Source organism: Cololabis saira, chromosome 20 (assembly GCF_033807715.1).
Source record: "Cololabis saira isolate AMF1-May2022 chromosome 20, fColSai1.1, whole genome shotgun sequence".
NCBI lineage: Eukaryota > Metazoa > Chordata > Actinopteri > Beloniformes > Belonidae > Cololabis > Cololabis saira.
Genome location: NC_084606.1, coordinates 12410323 through 12426894, shown reverse-complemented (window position 1 = coordinate 12426894; position 16572 = coordinate 12410323). Strand labels below are relative to the sequence as shown.

General features: G+C 42.4%; 1 protein-coding gene across 1 annotated transcript; it reads right to left on the bottom strand.

Annotated features, from left to right (window-relative positions):
- Positions 1-1095: 1095 nt before the first annotated feature.
- Positions 1096-15534, bottom strand: LOC133420803 (high mobility group protein B2-like). The gene is made up of 5 exons (XM_061710637.1): positions 15377-15534; positions 12198-12356; positions 6361-6512; positions 4083-4257; positions 1096-2022 (listed from the first exon to the last, which is right to left on the bottom strand). Exons 2-5 carry the CDS (start codon positions 12345-12347, stop codon positions 1897-1899), a joined length of 603 nt encoding a protein of 200 aa, XP_061566621.1. The 5' UTR covers positions 12348-12356; positions 15377-15534; the 3' UTR covers positions 1096-1896.
- Positions 15535-16572: the final 1038 nt, after the last annotated feature.

Sequence of the window (16572 nt, the reverse complement as noted above, 5' to 3'; positions counted from 1 at the left end):
GTGTCAGGGCCTTTAGAGTTGATCTTCTAGTCCTCAACATGCTGGTCTACATCTACATCTACCGACTATTTAACCCTTTAAACAGCCAGACTGATCACAACACCTGAGATGTTCATTACAGGAGGCACGTCATCAAGCACGTTTAACACGTTACATGTTTTCTAGGAGAACCAAAGAGTTTGTCCGAAACAATTAGATTATCCCCTATTTAAATCGGTTTAACCAGAATTCAAGAACTGGCAGTCAGCGTTCACACAAACCTCCTAAGACCTGATGGAGTTGTTTTTCTTTGCTTCGGGGCCCCAATACAAGATGCAATATTAAGATACTGACATAAAACGTGACGTGCACGTGTGTTTTAGGAGGTCTACATTTCTGTTGTGACCAGAGGATTCTGCAGCAGTCAGTACGGCCACCGGCCGGTAGGTGTAGGTTGGGAGCGGCCGGTACGGCCTACAGGTTTTTTTTTAATTCTTTATTTAGGTATGGCAGTACATAGTACAAAGTAAAAGCAGTAATATTATTATCCGCCATCCAGTTTTTTCATTTTAAGTAGACATATTAAAAAAAATAAAAAAATAAAAAGGAAAAGAAAGAAAAAACAAAAACTACAAAGAACTCTACACAATCAGGGAGAGACAGACTATAAACATAAAACCTCCATACAGAAGAAAGATAACATGATTCTCAGTTGGGTGGAGAATGAGATAATAATAATGATAATGATACGATAGTATTGGTGTCTGTCTTCAGATCATTCAAGAATGTGAGGGAGAAGGAGGAGAAAAACAAAACAAGTTTTATCTGTTCAATACCTCCACAAATTCTGGGCGCAAAAGCTTCACATATACAACCCATTTCTTCCACAATTTTACAAACAAATCTTTCTGGAGACGGAGGCAAAATGTAATCTTTTCCATCATATATCCACTCCTGTATAGTTGGGGCAACCAATGTCTCATGAGCGCTTTTTTAGCGGCAGTTATCAAAATCCCAAATAGCTATTCATCTGACCGTCTATCGGAAAATCAGTCTTTCCTAAATAAAGTACAGAGAACTCGTAAGTTTACAGTTTGGAATAACAACAGATGCGAGTTGTTGTGAGTTGAAATTTTATTATAAAAGTCAACATTTCTAATCTGACAGTGAACGAGGAACAGAAACACTCCAATAAACTCCAGTAAGAAAATAAAAACAACATAATGATGACAAAGAGTGGGGGAGGGTCTCCATGGAAACACAGGGTTGGGTGCAGGGTAACCGTGGTAACAGTGAAGGGTTTACTCTACTTTTTTGTGGTGTTGGACAGTTTAACATCCGATGACCAACACACACACACACGCGCACACACACGCACACACACACATACACTCATACACACGTAGGTACACACACACGCACACGCACACACACACTCACAGATTACTGGAAGGCAACACACACTCACACAGAGGTTGTGTGTCTCAGAGCGGAACGCCTCACTTCCTGTCAGAAACAAACGGCGCCATCAGAAACACAACGTGGTCGGGTCATGTGACACCGAGACCCAAATGAACCCCGGTCCTGCGAGCGTGTGATCCTGGTGGTGGGTGTTCCTGCGGCGGAGGGATCCCTGGGTAGAGGACCGGTGGGCTCTGAGTGACGGCGGAGCGGCACGGCGGGTCACGCCGCCGCTACCGTCACCCAGGCGATCCGTGACACAAACGCGCGTCATCGTTTCTACCGGCAGGTCCTCGGCAGGCGCGAGGGACTTCATCCATTATGGGGGGGCGATGTTCTGAGATGCACATGTTTGTTTCTGACGTGTACGGTGAAGCCCCACCCCCTCACCTGATGACTGCTGAAACACACACACCCCTCTCTCTCTCTCCGACACTCTCAGCTCCGTCTCGCCCTCTACTCGTCGTCGTCCTCCTCGTCGTCGTCGTCCTCGCCCTCTTCGTCCTCCTCTTCCTCTCCTCCCTGAGCTGAAGAGCCGGGATTCCTGGCGTACGTGCCGCCGCCGCGGTACGCCACCATGTCCTGGAGAGCAGAGAGGGAGCAGTTGACGTCTGGTACACAAACCCCTAACCAGAGCTGGACCAGTTAACCTGGACTTGAACTACAGGTGAATTTTACCCGAGCCTAGGGCTGGGTGATATGGACTTTTATTAATATCTCGATATTTTTAGGCCATGTCACGATACACGATATATATCTCGATATTTTGCCTTAGCCTTGAATTAACACTTTGATGCTACAATCACACCAGTATGATGATTCTACATGTCTACATTAAAACATTCTTGTTCATACTGCAATAATATATGCTAATTCTAACTAATTTTCATGCAAAAAGGGGGAATAAGTCAAATTTACCAAAACTGTATTTATTAAAAAGTTACTAAGCAGTGAGTGACAAGAACATCTGCTAAGAACATGTTCTGGTCCTGGTTTTACCTGGTTTTACCAGGATGAGCTGCTCTGAGCAGGAGGGGCCTTTAGAGCACCTTTATATGAAGACTATTGTAGGTGTAGGGACTGCAATGTTTCATCCTTTCCTCCTTTAATTTGCATCACTTTCACTTACTTTTATAAATATGACGTCATATAGTGTTGTTTGACTTTGTTTCGATGATAGTGATTGGTTTCATGTGGCCACATTTAAGCAACACTAGGTGACGTTTCTCAGCTCTGGAAGAGAAAAGCTCGGCTGCGCGCGGACATGATAGTCATTTTGTACATCGTACAGAGTAGAAGCCGATACATCGACTATACTCGATATATTGCCCAGCCCTACCCGAACCAGAGCTGAACCAGAGGTGAACTGCAGCTGAACTGAACCTGACCCAGACTAGTGGCCGATTATCGAATTCGATATTCATAATTTTATTAATAATCGTATCGGCCCCCCCCAAAAGAAAATCGAAAATAAATAATTTCGATTATTATTTTTTTTTTTTAAAGAAAAATTAAGAAATTTACTGAAATACTGCATTTTCTTTTTGTATTAAGAATGTTCAACATGCTCAAACTTAAGTAAACTTAAGTAAATATTTGCACTTAAAAAACAACCTGTGTAGCCATTTTCACAACCTGTACTGTTTGGTTGTTTGTCATGTGTACTAGTTAGCTTACTGTTACTACCTCCAAGTAGGCACTTGCTGTGGTTTGGGTCTGGGAATTGGGAGTATTGTGCCTGACTGTTCTAAAATTGAGGCTGTTATTCCTCTTAATTTGTTATTTTTTTATAGGCAGCTTTTTTATTTTATGTAAAGAGAAAATTCACTTAATGTTATTTTTAATAACTGAAATGCAGCTTGTTTTGTTTGATGTTCCATAATTTGCACTTTTGATGTGTGAGCCGTGCGAAGTGAATATTGCTGTCCTTCCTAGTTAAAGCAATAAATTGCTCACCATTCATTTAAATGAATTCTTGTATTGAAATTAGTTTTCTCCCAAAAAGGTAAAAAAAAGGGTAATAATCGTATCGGCTGATATCGGCTATCGGTCTTTTTGATTTCCCCCTAATCGGTGATCGAAATAATCGAAAAAAAGGCTGATCGGTCGGACACTAACCCAGACCATATCTAGACTAGAACTGGACCTGAACCAGAAGAGAAGTCTGTAGTTTCTTTTTTTTTCTTTATTTTTACTGCTGCTGTTTTTAAATGTTTTCTACTGTTTTTAAATGTGTTCTGCTGTTTTTATTTTTGTGTTATATACACAGCGACCTTGAGTGCTCAGAAAGGCGCCTTTAAATAAAATGTATTATTATTATTATTATTATTATTATTATTATTATTAATAATAAGTGTACTTGAAGTGGACCGGAACCAGAGCTGAAATAGATGAACTGGGCTTGAGGTGTAGACAAATTGGGTCTGAAACTAAACATAAACTGGACCTGAACAAGTAAAGAAGTGGACCTGGATTAGAGCTGATCCAGAGGTGAACTGTACTTGAAACAGAGTTTGACTGAACTACAGCTGAAACCAGAGATGAACTAGACCGAAACCAGATCTGAACCAGAACTCGACCAGACCCGGACCTGATCTGGACCAGAACTGGTGCACGTGTACAGACCAGTCTGTTCTCCTCACCCGGTCGTATTTCTCCCGTAGTTTCTGGGCCTTCTCCTCGTACGGCAGCTTGTCAGACTGGGACAGTTTGCTCCACATCTCTCCCAGTTTCTTGGCGCAGTCTCCTATGGACAGACCCGGATACTGCTGCTTCACGCTGGGCCGGTACTCGCTGCAGAACACGAAGAACGCAGACCTGCACACAGGAGAACAGTATGGTTTATCCGCTGGAAACATCCTGCTGAAGCTTTACATCAAGTGATTAGTTGAACACATTGATAAGTCCAAATGTCTGCGGTAAATTTGACTTCAACTGATCGAATGTCAGCAGTGTTGTTTGTTTAAGTAAATCTTAATCTTATCAGTCATTTGTTTTATTTAGATCAGTGGTGGCCAACCAGTCAGAGGAAAAGAGCCCCAATTGGTTACTGTTAGGCCTGTGTTGAAAAAATCAATTTCCCAATTCTAAATCGATTCTCATATTAATTCCTAAAAATCGATTCATATGTCTAAAGATCGATTTAAAAAAAACATTTTTTTGGTTATTTTTTTTGTTTATCCCCAAAAAAGGAATGTTTTGTTAGACACGAGAATGTTTTTGCCTTTAAATATGTTTAAAGGTATGAAAACATTAAAGTGTTAGGTTATAATTGCATAAATTGTCTATATTTCATTACTTTATATACTGTCTTGTGGTTACATTTGCAAAAAATGCTAAAAACCAAATTCTCAAAAATTAAAAACCGAAATAGACCGAAAATGGAACAAATAAAAACGGAATGTGGGAAAAAATAAAACCGATTTCATCCGTCTCTGTTTCCTCACTGGATCTGTTTGGTAATTCTGCCCCACAATGTTTCTGAAAGCAGTTCTATCAGCATTCTGGGAGCTGATTGGTCCTTACAGCATCATTAGCTGCCAATACTTGCTGTTGAATCTCAATATAATACTAGTAGTAATATTTTGCATAACTACAGTCATATAATTCATGCAACAGCTCAAAAAACAGTTTTAATAACACTAACCCAAATCAATATCGGACTGGAATCGAGATAATCCATTCTGAATCTTAAGAATCGGAGTGGAATCGATTATTGACATTTGAATCGATCCCCAGCCCTAGTTACTGTGTTACTGCAAAGAGCCACATCGTACACATGCACACATCAACCGCCCCATCCCTCACTCCCTGCTCTCTCTGAGACATAAAAATACCATTATAAAACGGAAAGGTGAAATCCTGCAATCTGATTGGTTGTTAACTGTGGTATAATGAGCATATTACTTTTCATTCCAATGTTTACAGTTTATATTTTGTAATGATATATTTTTACTTTTTTTTTTACCCCTTCCCTGCATGTGTGTGTTGAGTGTACTGCTGCTGCACAAAGTGAATTTCCCCATTGAGGGAGAAATAAAGGACAATCTTATCTCATATACCAAGGCTTCTATTCTAAAGCCTTATCACAGCATATCATTCCGCGTCAGGGAAGGAACAATGTATCCATGACAACCAACTGTTACATATTTTTTTCACGGTTACAGCGGATACCAAAAAGTATCTGGTGTTAAAGTTTTTTTTAATATTGCCATTAACAATGAATTAGGCATGTTCACGGTAAACTTTGATCTCTGGGGAGGAGCCAACGATGGATGAATGGATTAACAAGTGACTGTCTCTGAAAAAAAAAGAAGCAAAAGACGACATCCGGAGCTACATCTGGAGAGATGGGACTATTTTTTTCCACAGTGGGGCTATTTTTACTGGATAATATGCATTTCTGATTAATTAAAAACTACATAAAATAGATTGTGTATTCCTCTTTATTATTTACATTATTGGTAACCGTTTTATAAAAGCAATACATCACTTTGCGTCGGGCCGGAGACGCCCCTCAGCTGTGTGATTGTATACCACGGCCTGTCGTGATGTATTGCTTAAATATTCATATTAATATTCATATTTCTTTCCCTGCCATTTTGAGAGTGGATTTCTTTCCCTCCAAGTTATTTCCGTCACAAACACGGGTGTGCGCCCTTATGGCTCAACGGGTTGAGCAGGCGACTTATGTACACCTTCCCCTGTACAGCGACGCGGGTTTGATTCCAGTCGCGGCACATTTTGCCCCCACTTCCTACGTGTCTGTCTTTCACTGCACCTATCAAATAAAGTTGCAAGAGCCACCTGGGACCGGGCAAAGAGCCACAGGTTGGCCACCCCTGATTTAAATTAACGTGATCGGATGATGGAGGTTCTAAACTCTCCTGCAGGTGACTGATACATGTGTGACAGACTTACGGGGGTCTCTTGGGGGCGTTGGGGTCTTTCCTCTTGCGACCCCTCTTCCCGAAACCCTTGGGGGGGACGTAGTCCTTCATCTCTCGGTTGTAGCGCACTTTGTCGGCCTTGGCCATGTCCTCGAAACACTTCTTATCGCTGGGAGACAGCCCCTGAAACCAGAGCAGAGTCATGAGAGACCAGTAGTCCGAACCGGGCCGTGCTGAGACCCGGCTTTACCTCTCTCAACACATTTATAATTTGAGTCATTTTTGATCTGAATACATCTGACAGAAGTGAGCAGAGGTGCTGCTGCTGCTGGGGGACTCAGTCTTGAGGTTTCAGATGATTCTCCACGAGGACCCCAGACCAGACCAGACCAGACCAATGACCTTCTGGAGGTCAGTGTACCAGATAATGTGGTCTTATTATTGTGTAAACGGAGTTTCCAGTATGTCAACAATTTCTCAACAACTCAACAAAACCACAGTAGGATAAAAAAATACATTCATCAGTAAAATAGTTTTTATTCATGTTCCTGTTGAAGTGTCTGACAGTCAAATGAGTCAAACATCTGTTTAGACCGGCTTGAGCAGGACCGCCCTCAAGGAGATCAATATGAATGAATAATCAAGGCAGCCGCTCCAAACAAAGAAGGAAGCGGGAAAAGTTCCTCACTGAGTGCGTTTACATGGGAGTTTTAATTCCTCTTTGATTCAGAATTAAAATTAAATCCGATTTAAAATGAGTAAAAATTACCATGTAAACACCTAATTCCAAATGAAAATGTCCATTCCGAATTAAACTTAATTCCGGAGTAAGTGACTGGTTTATTCCGATTTTAAATCCGAATAGAATAATTCTGCAATCATGTACAGTATACACTCATTCCACTTTAAATTAATTCCGGTCTTTCGGCGCTGCTAGTTCCCTCGCCCGTCTGTCGCCATGACGCTTATAAAAATTATTAGCTTTTCAAAGTTGTAGCGGCTAAGTTTGTTTTTCTTCCGGTAGACGTAACTTCCGGTCCGCCCCCCTATCCAATCAGAACCTTCCCAACCCCCAAACCTTAAGAGGAATTGGATAAAGCCGATCAAACGTGTTTTCCATGTAAACCTCAATTCGGAATTACTATTTCTATGTAAACTCAAAGGAAAATAGTTTCATTCAGAATGAAAAAACATCATGTAACCGTGGCCTCTGTCAGTAGTTCAGACCAGGAAAAACATTGGTGGTATTTTCTCCGGTTGAAGTAGTAAAAGTAAATATGATTGGGAGTGTGTGACTGTAAACAAGAACAGTATTTTCAATTCAATTCAATTTTATTTATATAGCGTCTATTACAACAGACGTCGTCTCTAGGATCTTTCCAGAGACCCAGAACATGACCCCCCGAGCAATTATTATATAAACATAACATAAACAATGGCAGGTAAATTATGGTTCAGTAATATCCTATTTAGATATTGATTAGTCACATCTGTTCGGGGCTTTTCGACCAGAGTGGTTCTCATGCCAGACTCGGGCAGACGGGAGCCGACTTTCAGTCCGACTGCTTTTCTGCTGGCCGTTAGATCGATGTTAACAGATCCATCAGATTATTTTAACGTTTTTTTCCCTGTTAATGACATGTGAATGTTTGTTTATTAAATGTTCTGTATCTGGTATCTAACTGGGACCAGTTTGGATCCAGAAGGATTCTGTTGATGACCTAAATCATCTCATGCGTGAATGTGACGTACATAACTTATTTAGTGCAGAAACAGGCCCCAGGTGAAGGTTCTGACCAGAGGTGTCAAGTAACAAAGTACAAATACTTCGTTACCTTACTTAAGTAGAAATTTTGGTTATCTATACTTCACTGGAGTAATTATTTTTCAGATGACTTTTTACTTTTACTCCTTACATTTTCACGCAATTATCTGTACTTTTTACTCCTTACATTTTAAAAACAGCCTCGGTACTCTATTTCATTTCGGCCTTTAAAAAAAAACTATCCAGTTAAATTTCTCCATCCGGATAGAGTGAATTTGGTTGTGGTTGTTTCAGATGTTCTTGTCCAGTTTTGTTCTTACATCCGTTCCCTCAGATTCCTGCAACTAAACTTGGATGTACATTCCAATAAAGGTTAGGATAAATGATAACATGCCTCTGAAGTTTGACTTTTTGCACCATTACAATACTTATAGGCAACTAGTCATCATATCTCCTGCTCTCTGAAACAACTGTTAATGCTCAATAGTACACATATATGCTTCTTTAATATATTTGCATTATACTAAGATGCATTCATTTTCAATGGCTTTTTTTCCCCCCTTACATTACTTTTACTTTTATACTTTAAGTAGTTTTGAAACCAGTACTTTTATACTTTTACTTGAGTAAAAAACTTGAGTTGATACTTCAACTTCTACAGGAGTATTTTTAAACTCTAGTATCTATACTTCTACCTGAGTAATGAATGTGAATACTTTTGACACCTCTGGTTCTGACGGAGCTACGCCCCCCAACAGCCCCGCCCCCGACCGACCCCTGTCGTACCAGCATCTGTACGGGACCACAGCCCCCTCTGCTGGAGGAAGCACCTCATGACATCCACCACATCTTGGTGCATGGTGTCCCGTCGTGTCTGTGGTGATTTGGTGCAACACCTGAACATTTGCTACGTGGACATCAAACCCGTTCCCCTTTGTTGTAACCAGCTGTGTAACAGTCGCTCTGCAGATTTCCCTTTCCAGATGTGAAACCAGACACCGTGTTGCAGAGCTCAGCTCCTTACACTCAGCTGGCTCCTCTTATCACACTTGAGACAACGCTTGACTGACGGCCAAGTTTATTTGTAACCGGCTCTCTTCTGCTGATCCTCAGTTAAACTCTGTACGTCTCCAACACCGGACTAGACTGGTGTCACCCAGTCCCCCCGCGCGAGCCTGCTCGTTCATGCGTGTTCACGCCGGCCGCGATCCAACCCCCCTTTCCCCCGTCGGCCTCGCTCCGTCTTACACCGGCCACCCCCCTTTTCCCCCGCGCGTGTTAACACTCTGACCTTCTGCGGCTCAGCTGCCGTGCTGCATGTAAACGTGACGTTGCCGCTGACCTGCTGCAGCTTCCACTTGCGAGTTTAGATTGTGGAGTAAAACTTTGTATTAATCATTAATGAATTATCTGCTGGTTACGATGAAACTCGTGTTTTGGTGCAGCTGATTTGTCCTCAACAGTTGGATAGAAATGTTACTAAAAAGGAAGTTCATCAAGAAAATAAATTCTCACTTGGTTCTATAAATACATTGTTTGATTTAAAACTTCCGTGTTTCTCTGTTACACTAAACAGGAATGCGCTGATTTTAGACGTAGTGATACGTCACTACTGAATACAATAAACATTCCCAACAACGGAGCTTCATCCCAGTCATTGGTAAGTCGTTAACACTGTAACTTACTGTAGAACAACCAGACTCTGCAGTCAGGCAGACATGCTCGGGGCGAGATGACGTGATGAACGTTTTCATTGATTTATGGATAAATGTATTAGGTATTTATTGAACTGATAAAGACACTGATGGTCGATCAATAATGTGCTGGCTGGATAGATGTGGCTCCTCCCTGAGTGAAACCAGACCAAATGACTGCTGTTTTATCAGAACTGATGAAGGTGCAGATGTTTGACGAGGGATTACCCAGGAATCTGGTCAAAATAAACGCTCCGACTGGGACACCCCCCGTTCGTTATTCCTATTCAGAGGCCGTGGCCAAACCACGACTCAGACACAGTTAAGATGTTCATTTAATGAAAATATTGTTTCATCTTGGATGAGAAAAGCTGGACCAGGGTGATGTCCAGGGTTGTGGAGCATCTCCTCTTCTTCTAACGTCTGTCTGCAACATCTGGGAGGTGAGGAGAGCAGCTGCTGGACTTCTAGGAGAAGGATGTGGTCCCGTTCTGGTCTGGTGCAGGATTCTAGCGGCTCAACAGTCCTGGACCTTCGTCTCTGGGTTCGTGGTGCCATGACGATCCAGATGTTTTCTGCTGGTGGAGGGTCTGGACTCCAGCCAGACCAGTTCAGTACCTGGACTCTTATCCTGCATCCATCCCACCAGCATCGCTTCACAGAATGTGGTTCAGCATCTTCTTGCTGAAATCTGCAAGTTCTTCCCTGGAGAAGACGTCTGGAAGGAGCAGATGTTCCTGTAAAACTAGGGCTGGGCGATATATCGAGATTTTAATATATATCGATATATTTTCAAACGCGATATGGTACAAGACAATATTGTTTATATCGATATAGCTTTTTTTTTTTCATGATTTTGATATAGCTTATTTTGTGACAAATTGACTTGAATGTTTTATTTGAGATTTGCACAAATGTTTTGTTATTTGAACTGTCAACCTCAGTGGAAAAGTCTGCCTGTTACTGTCTACATTGTATTAATTGCACAGTGTATTTTAATTTAATTGTTATGCAGGAAAGGGATATTTGTTTTATTTTATTCAAGAAGCATTTTTATTCTATATATGCAGGCAGTTTATTTTTATTTCATTTGTTTTATACATTTTGATATTGTGCAGACCTCTGTTAATAAAGGTTCCTGTGTGACATTTGGCACGAGGCTTTGTATTAAAACTGACTGTTTTTTTTAAGGGTTTGCCTCAGAAAAACATGAAGCTAACAGAGATGCTATGCTATAATGCTTTGGGGGAAACCCCAATTATGGCACAGAAAAAATATCGATATATATGGAGTATCGCCATTCAGCTAGAAAATATACAGATATCACTTTTGGTCCATATCGCCCAGCCCTAGCTCAGAGCAGTTTTCCATCTTTCCTCAGAACATTTTAAGTGATCGTTGGTCCAGAGAAGACGTCAGTGTTTCTGGATGGTGTCCAGATGTCTCCATCTCTGCATGATGGAGCTGTACGCTGCATCTGTGGACGGTACAGTGGACTGTCCACAGAGACCTCTGGAGTCCATGCAGGGACCTTCAGGGGAGAATCATGTCTGGTTTGAATGCAGAACTAACTGAGGACCTGAAGACCCCAGATCCAGTTCAGACCTGCAGCCTCGTCCCTGGAGCAGAGATTCCTCCTGATAGATGGAGGATCTTCAAAGCCTTCACCACGCTCAGGAACATTCGTATGAAACAGTTTCACAATGTTTGCTCTCAGTTTGTCTCAGATTGGTGGACCTCTGTCCATCTTCACATCTGAGAGGTTCTGTCTCTGTTTACTTCCTTACTGTGTCGGTGTCGGAATAATAACAATATTATAATCATTAATCACAGTTCCTTTTTATTATAGTGATGTCAGCGGACGTCAGCCGCTCCGCTTCAGACACTGGTGAGATGAACAGCGTATAATTCTTTATTCGCGGCGGTGATTCCAGATGTTCACGCTACATCTGTATTCTCAGAAGTGAAACCTCACGATCTTTAGTGTCTCAATAACTCTTCACCGTGGGGGTCTCAGGAAAGAAGTCCTCAGAACTTGTTCCAAGACTTCAGAAAATATATATGCCACATGTTTAAAAAGGCCGGGGAGTGACGGACCTGCAGGTTTTGTTTAGGTACTGACATAATGAAGCCTGTAACCGTCCGTACCGACGCGTTTAGAGGCGCTGAAAACACGATAAAGTAGAAACATGATAAAGTAGAAATTACTGACCAAACACAAACCGGGTCCTGCAGTACTGGACTGAAGATTCAGTCATTGTAAATGTTTGACTTTATTGTTTATGGTACAGTAAATGTTAGGCCCCGCCCTGACATTTGACATGTGTCCTCAGGCAGGTGACCGGAGGAGCACCTGGATGTAACACCTCATCCCTCCTGCAACATCTGGCTGTCACCCCCCCCTCTCACCTTCCACCTCTCTGAGCATTTCTTGGAGAACTCGGCGAAGTTGACCGACTGCTCGGGGTTCTTTTTGCGGTGCTCCTCTCGACACGTCTGGACGAAGAAGGCGTACGCCGACGTCTTCCCCTTCGGCTTGTTGACGTCTTTACGCATCATACTGGCGGCCTGGAGACGAGGAGAAGAGTCTCGGTCAGCAGGACAGAAGCTGCTGGTCAAAGATCAAACTTCAACCACCGCTTGAGACCCGGTTTTTTATTAAACTTCAGATCTGACGCAGGTTTCGTCATCTCAGTTCTGACCTCTGACCCCAACCTTAAAATCAAAGTAACACACAAGTGCAGGAAAAACGCATTCTGATGGCATCATTTTCTGTTTATTGATGACTTTACTATTACAAAAAAAAAATCTGTTTAATCAGTCTTTAGTGCTAATATTCAGTTTAAAGACCATAAACTTGTTTCTGATCGGATGGAGAAATAAACCCTGATTAACGGAGCTGCAGGTAACAGCTGTTTAATGGATTTAACTGGATAATCTGGCAGATTTTACTGGATAAACTGGTTATCTGTGGATTATTGCAGTTTGTTTCACACTCATACTAATATTAGGTAAAGAAACGTTGAAGTGGTGAATAGAAGTGGGCTTTAAGGTTTATTAGGGTTTTCTGGGATGTGGAAACATTAATGAGGGATGACCCTTTAACCTCTCCACCTGCTTCCAACCACCGCAGGTTTTACCGTATTTTACACTCGCATTTACCAGGGTTCCTACCCATTTTTCAAGGTCAAATTCAAGCACTTTCAAGGGTCATTTTCAAAATCTTCAAGCACCTTATCGCTGGGGTAAAATATCTACAGGAATATATATACACTCATAATTATTTTTTCCGCTTTTTATCACAATTATGTACATTGTATCGTACTGTAAACATCTAGTTATGTTTTCACTTACTGATTTTATTTCTCCTTGTAATAACTAACCTATACAGGCCGATCCCAATTTTGTTATAATTTCAAGCACTTAAACAAAAATTCAAGCACTTTTCGGGCCTTGAAAACACAACATTGAAATTCAAGCACTTTCAAGGATTTCAAGCACCCGTGAGAACCCTGTGATGTTTAATGGATTTAACTGGATAATCTGGCAGATTTCACTGGATAAACTGGTTATCTGTGGATTATTGCAGTCTGTTTCAGACATTTATACTAATATTAGGTAAAGAACCAGTAGACAAGGTTATAAACGTTGAAGTGGTAAAAAAGAGTGGGCTTTAAGGTTTATTTTAGGGTTTTCTGGGATGTGGAAACATTAATGAGGGATGACCCCTTAACCTCTCCGTCTGCTTCCAACCAGAGCAGATTTTACCTCTTAAAGCCTTATTTTACACTTGCATACAGCATGATAAAATGTATATAATTGTGATAAAAAGCAGAAAAATTATTGTGAATGTATACATTCCTGTAGATATTTTACCCCAGCGATAAGGTGCTTGAAGATTCTGAAAATGACCCTTGAAAGTGCTTGAAAAGTGCTTGAATTTGACCTTGAAAAATGTGTAGGAACCCTGTGTAAACATCTAGTCATGTTTCATCTTACTGATTTTATTTCTCCTTGTAATAACTAAACTATACAGTCTGATCCCAATTTTGTGAAAGACACAGTTATAATTTCAATCACTTAAACTAAAATTCAAGCACTTTTCAGGCCTTGAAAAGACAACATTGAAATTCAAGCACTTTCAAGGATTTCCAGCCCCCTGATTTCCAGATAAAAGCCGGGTGCTTAGTATGTATATGTATATATATATATATATATATATATATATATATATATATATATGGTTATGTTTCATCTTACTGGTTTTATTTCTCCTTGTAATAACTAAAGTATACAGTCTAATCCCAATTTTGTGAAAGACACAGTTATAATTTCAAGCACTTAAACTAAAATTCAAGCACTTTTCAGGCCTTGAAAAGACAACATTGAAATTCAAGCACTTTCAAGGATTTCAAGCACCCGTAGGAACCCTGCAAAACCTAACTAGATGTTTACAGTAAATATATCTATATATATATATATATATATTCTTGTAGATATTTTACCCCAGTGATAAGGTGCTTTAAAATTTTTAAAATGACCCCTTGAAAGTGCTTGAATTTGACCTTGAAAAATGTGTAGGAACCCTGAATTATGTTTCATCTTACTGATTTTATTTCTCCTTGTAATAACTAAACTATACACTCAGATCCAAATTTTGTTATAATTCCAAGCACTTAAACTAAAATCCAAGCACTTTTCATGCCTTGAAAAGACAACATTGAAATTCTAGCACTTTCAAGGATTCCCAGCCCCCTGATTTCCAGATAAAAGGGTCTGGTTTCCTCCGAGGGCCCAGTGTCTGCAGATCACTGCGAACAAAGACCTCGGTCTGCGGGACCTGCGGGCCCCGGCAGGCCGGGGCTGCACGGTGCCCGGCCGGGGAGACGACTTCCTCCGCCCGGACCGCTCCGGACGGAGCGGTCCAGGCGGAGGAAGTCGTCTCCCCGGGCCGGGGCAGGGCGCCCCTCCGCCGGGCACGGCCCGCCGCCGCGCTAGCCGCCTCGCCCAGAACAATGGAGCCGCTTCCCGCCCTCTGCGCAGCGGCCCCATCCCCCCCCGACTCCCCCCCCTCTCGGCGGCCGCAGAGAAGCTCCGCAGCAGCGGCCCCGACGCTCCGCTTTGAGCCGCCGGACTCGTTTTTGCCTCCAAAGCCGCAGCGCAGTCTGCTTGTGTAAAGTAAACCTCCGCCGTCCTGCAACGGGAAAAAAAAAAACAGTCTGCGCATTTTCAACGGGGGGGCCCCGTCTAAACCCTGGACGCTCTAGTTCCCGGCTAAACCCTGGGAACATGGTGGCTGACTGGGACCCGTCTAATTCCTGGTTCCACGCTCTTATAATGGGCGTTTCGTGTTTACGAGAAGACGGCGTGAAAAGTCCCGCAGAGCAAAAAAGATCTCGGGGAAAAAACTCCCGGACCCCCCACCCCCCGGGGCGGACTAGAGAGGCCCCGAAACACCGTTGCAGCGGCCATTTTACCCCCGTTTTCCAGCATCTGTCTCCGCATCCCGCAGGACAAAAAAAAAAAAGCAGGATCTTTGTCCCGGTAACAGAACACGGGCCCGGCGCAAGCAGCGGAGAGGTACTCACTGGTCTGCAGGACCGGGTCAGGTGGAGCGGGCACGGAGCGGGTCTCGGGTCTCGGGTGCGGGGTGTTTTCGGGGTTTTTTCGTGGTTTTTTCGGGTCTCGGGTGTTGTTGTTGGGGGCTGAGGCTGAGACTGGAGACGCTGCTTCACTTTCAAACTGGGTCGAGCTGCGCAGAGACCACGCCCCCGGACACGCCCCCTCCCGTTGTTCCTATTCAGGGGGCGGGGCCACGGCCGCGCATTGTGGGCGGGGCTAGTCTCGGTAGTCCGCTGTGATTGGCTGAGGTACACGCATGTCAAAAGCTAGGCTCCTCCCACCCGGTGATGCCAGCTGGGCGGGAATTCTGAGCTTACAACTGGGCGGGGCCAGTTTGTGTTTCTGTAACTGATTGGTCGAATGTCCTGTCCGTCAAACTTTCGTCTAACCAATCAGTGCAGAGAGAAGGAGGGGCAACGGGGAAGAGAAGTGTAGTTATGCCGCGTTCCATTTGTCCTCGGAAGTGGGGATTTCCCAGTTCCCAGTTGGAATTTTCAACTGGAACGCCCCTCGAAGTGGGATTTCCCACTGGGAAAGTGGGAGAGTCTTCACCACCCCCGAGTTCACATTCCAAGATGGCTGCCCCGGTTGTAAACAGTAGAAGAGAGCTCTGTAATAATTCGTAGCACTTCATTCTAGTTTTGGTCACACTAAATCAGTCGTATACAAGTATTGTTTGGCATATATATGCTGCTATAGTGTAATTTACATTTTTCATGTGGTATATGCGAACTACAAACTTGTTTACCTACTTTGTAACTGGAACGCTGATAACTCGGCTGTGACGTCATTCCCAGTTCCGAGTTCCGACTTCCGAGGTAAATGGAACGCAGCATTATTTATCAGGCTGATGATGACCATCGATCATTCGGTTAAAATTAATGAGCTGCTGCTTTCACAAACTAAAGAATTGTCTGTTTGAGCTTGTGGGGGATTTTTGGAACAAACATAAAATAATTTATTAACCCCAGTAAAAGCAGGAAGTCCAATTGTGGATGAAACATGCCAACAAACGAGTTATTTTATATTATACAAGCACATGTTCTTCGTTTTCACTTTTTAAGAAACAATTTCATCAGTACAACATCAGTGGGTTTGTTTATGGTCTGTTTACAGCTTTAAACTAAGTTCATTTAGTCCAGATTTGATAGAATCTGTCGTT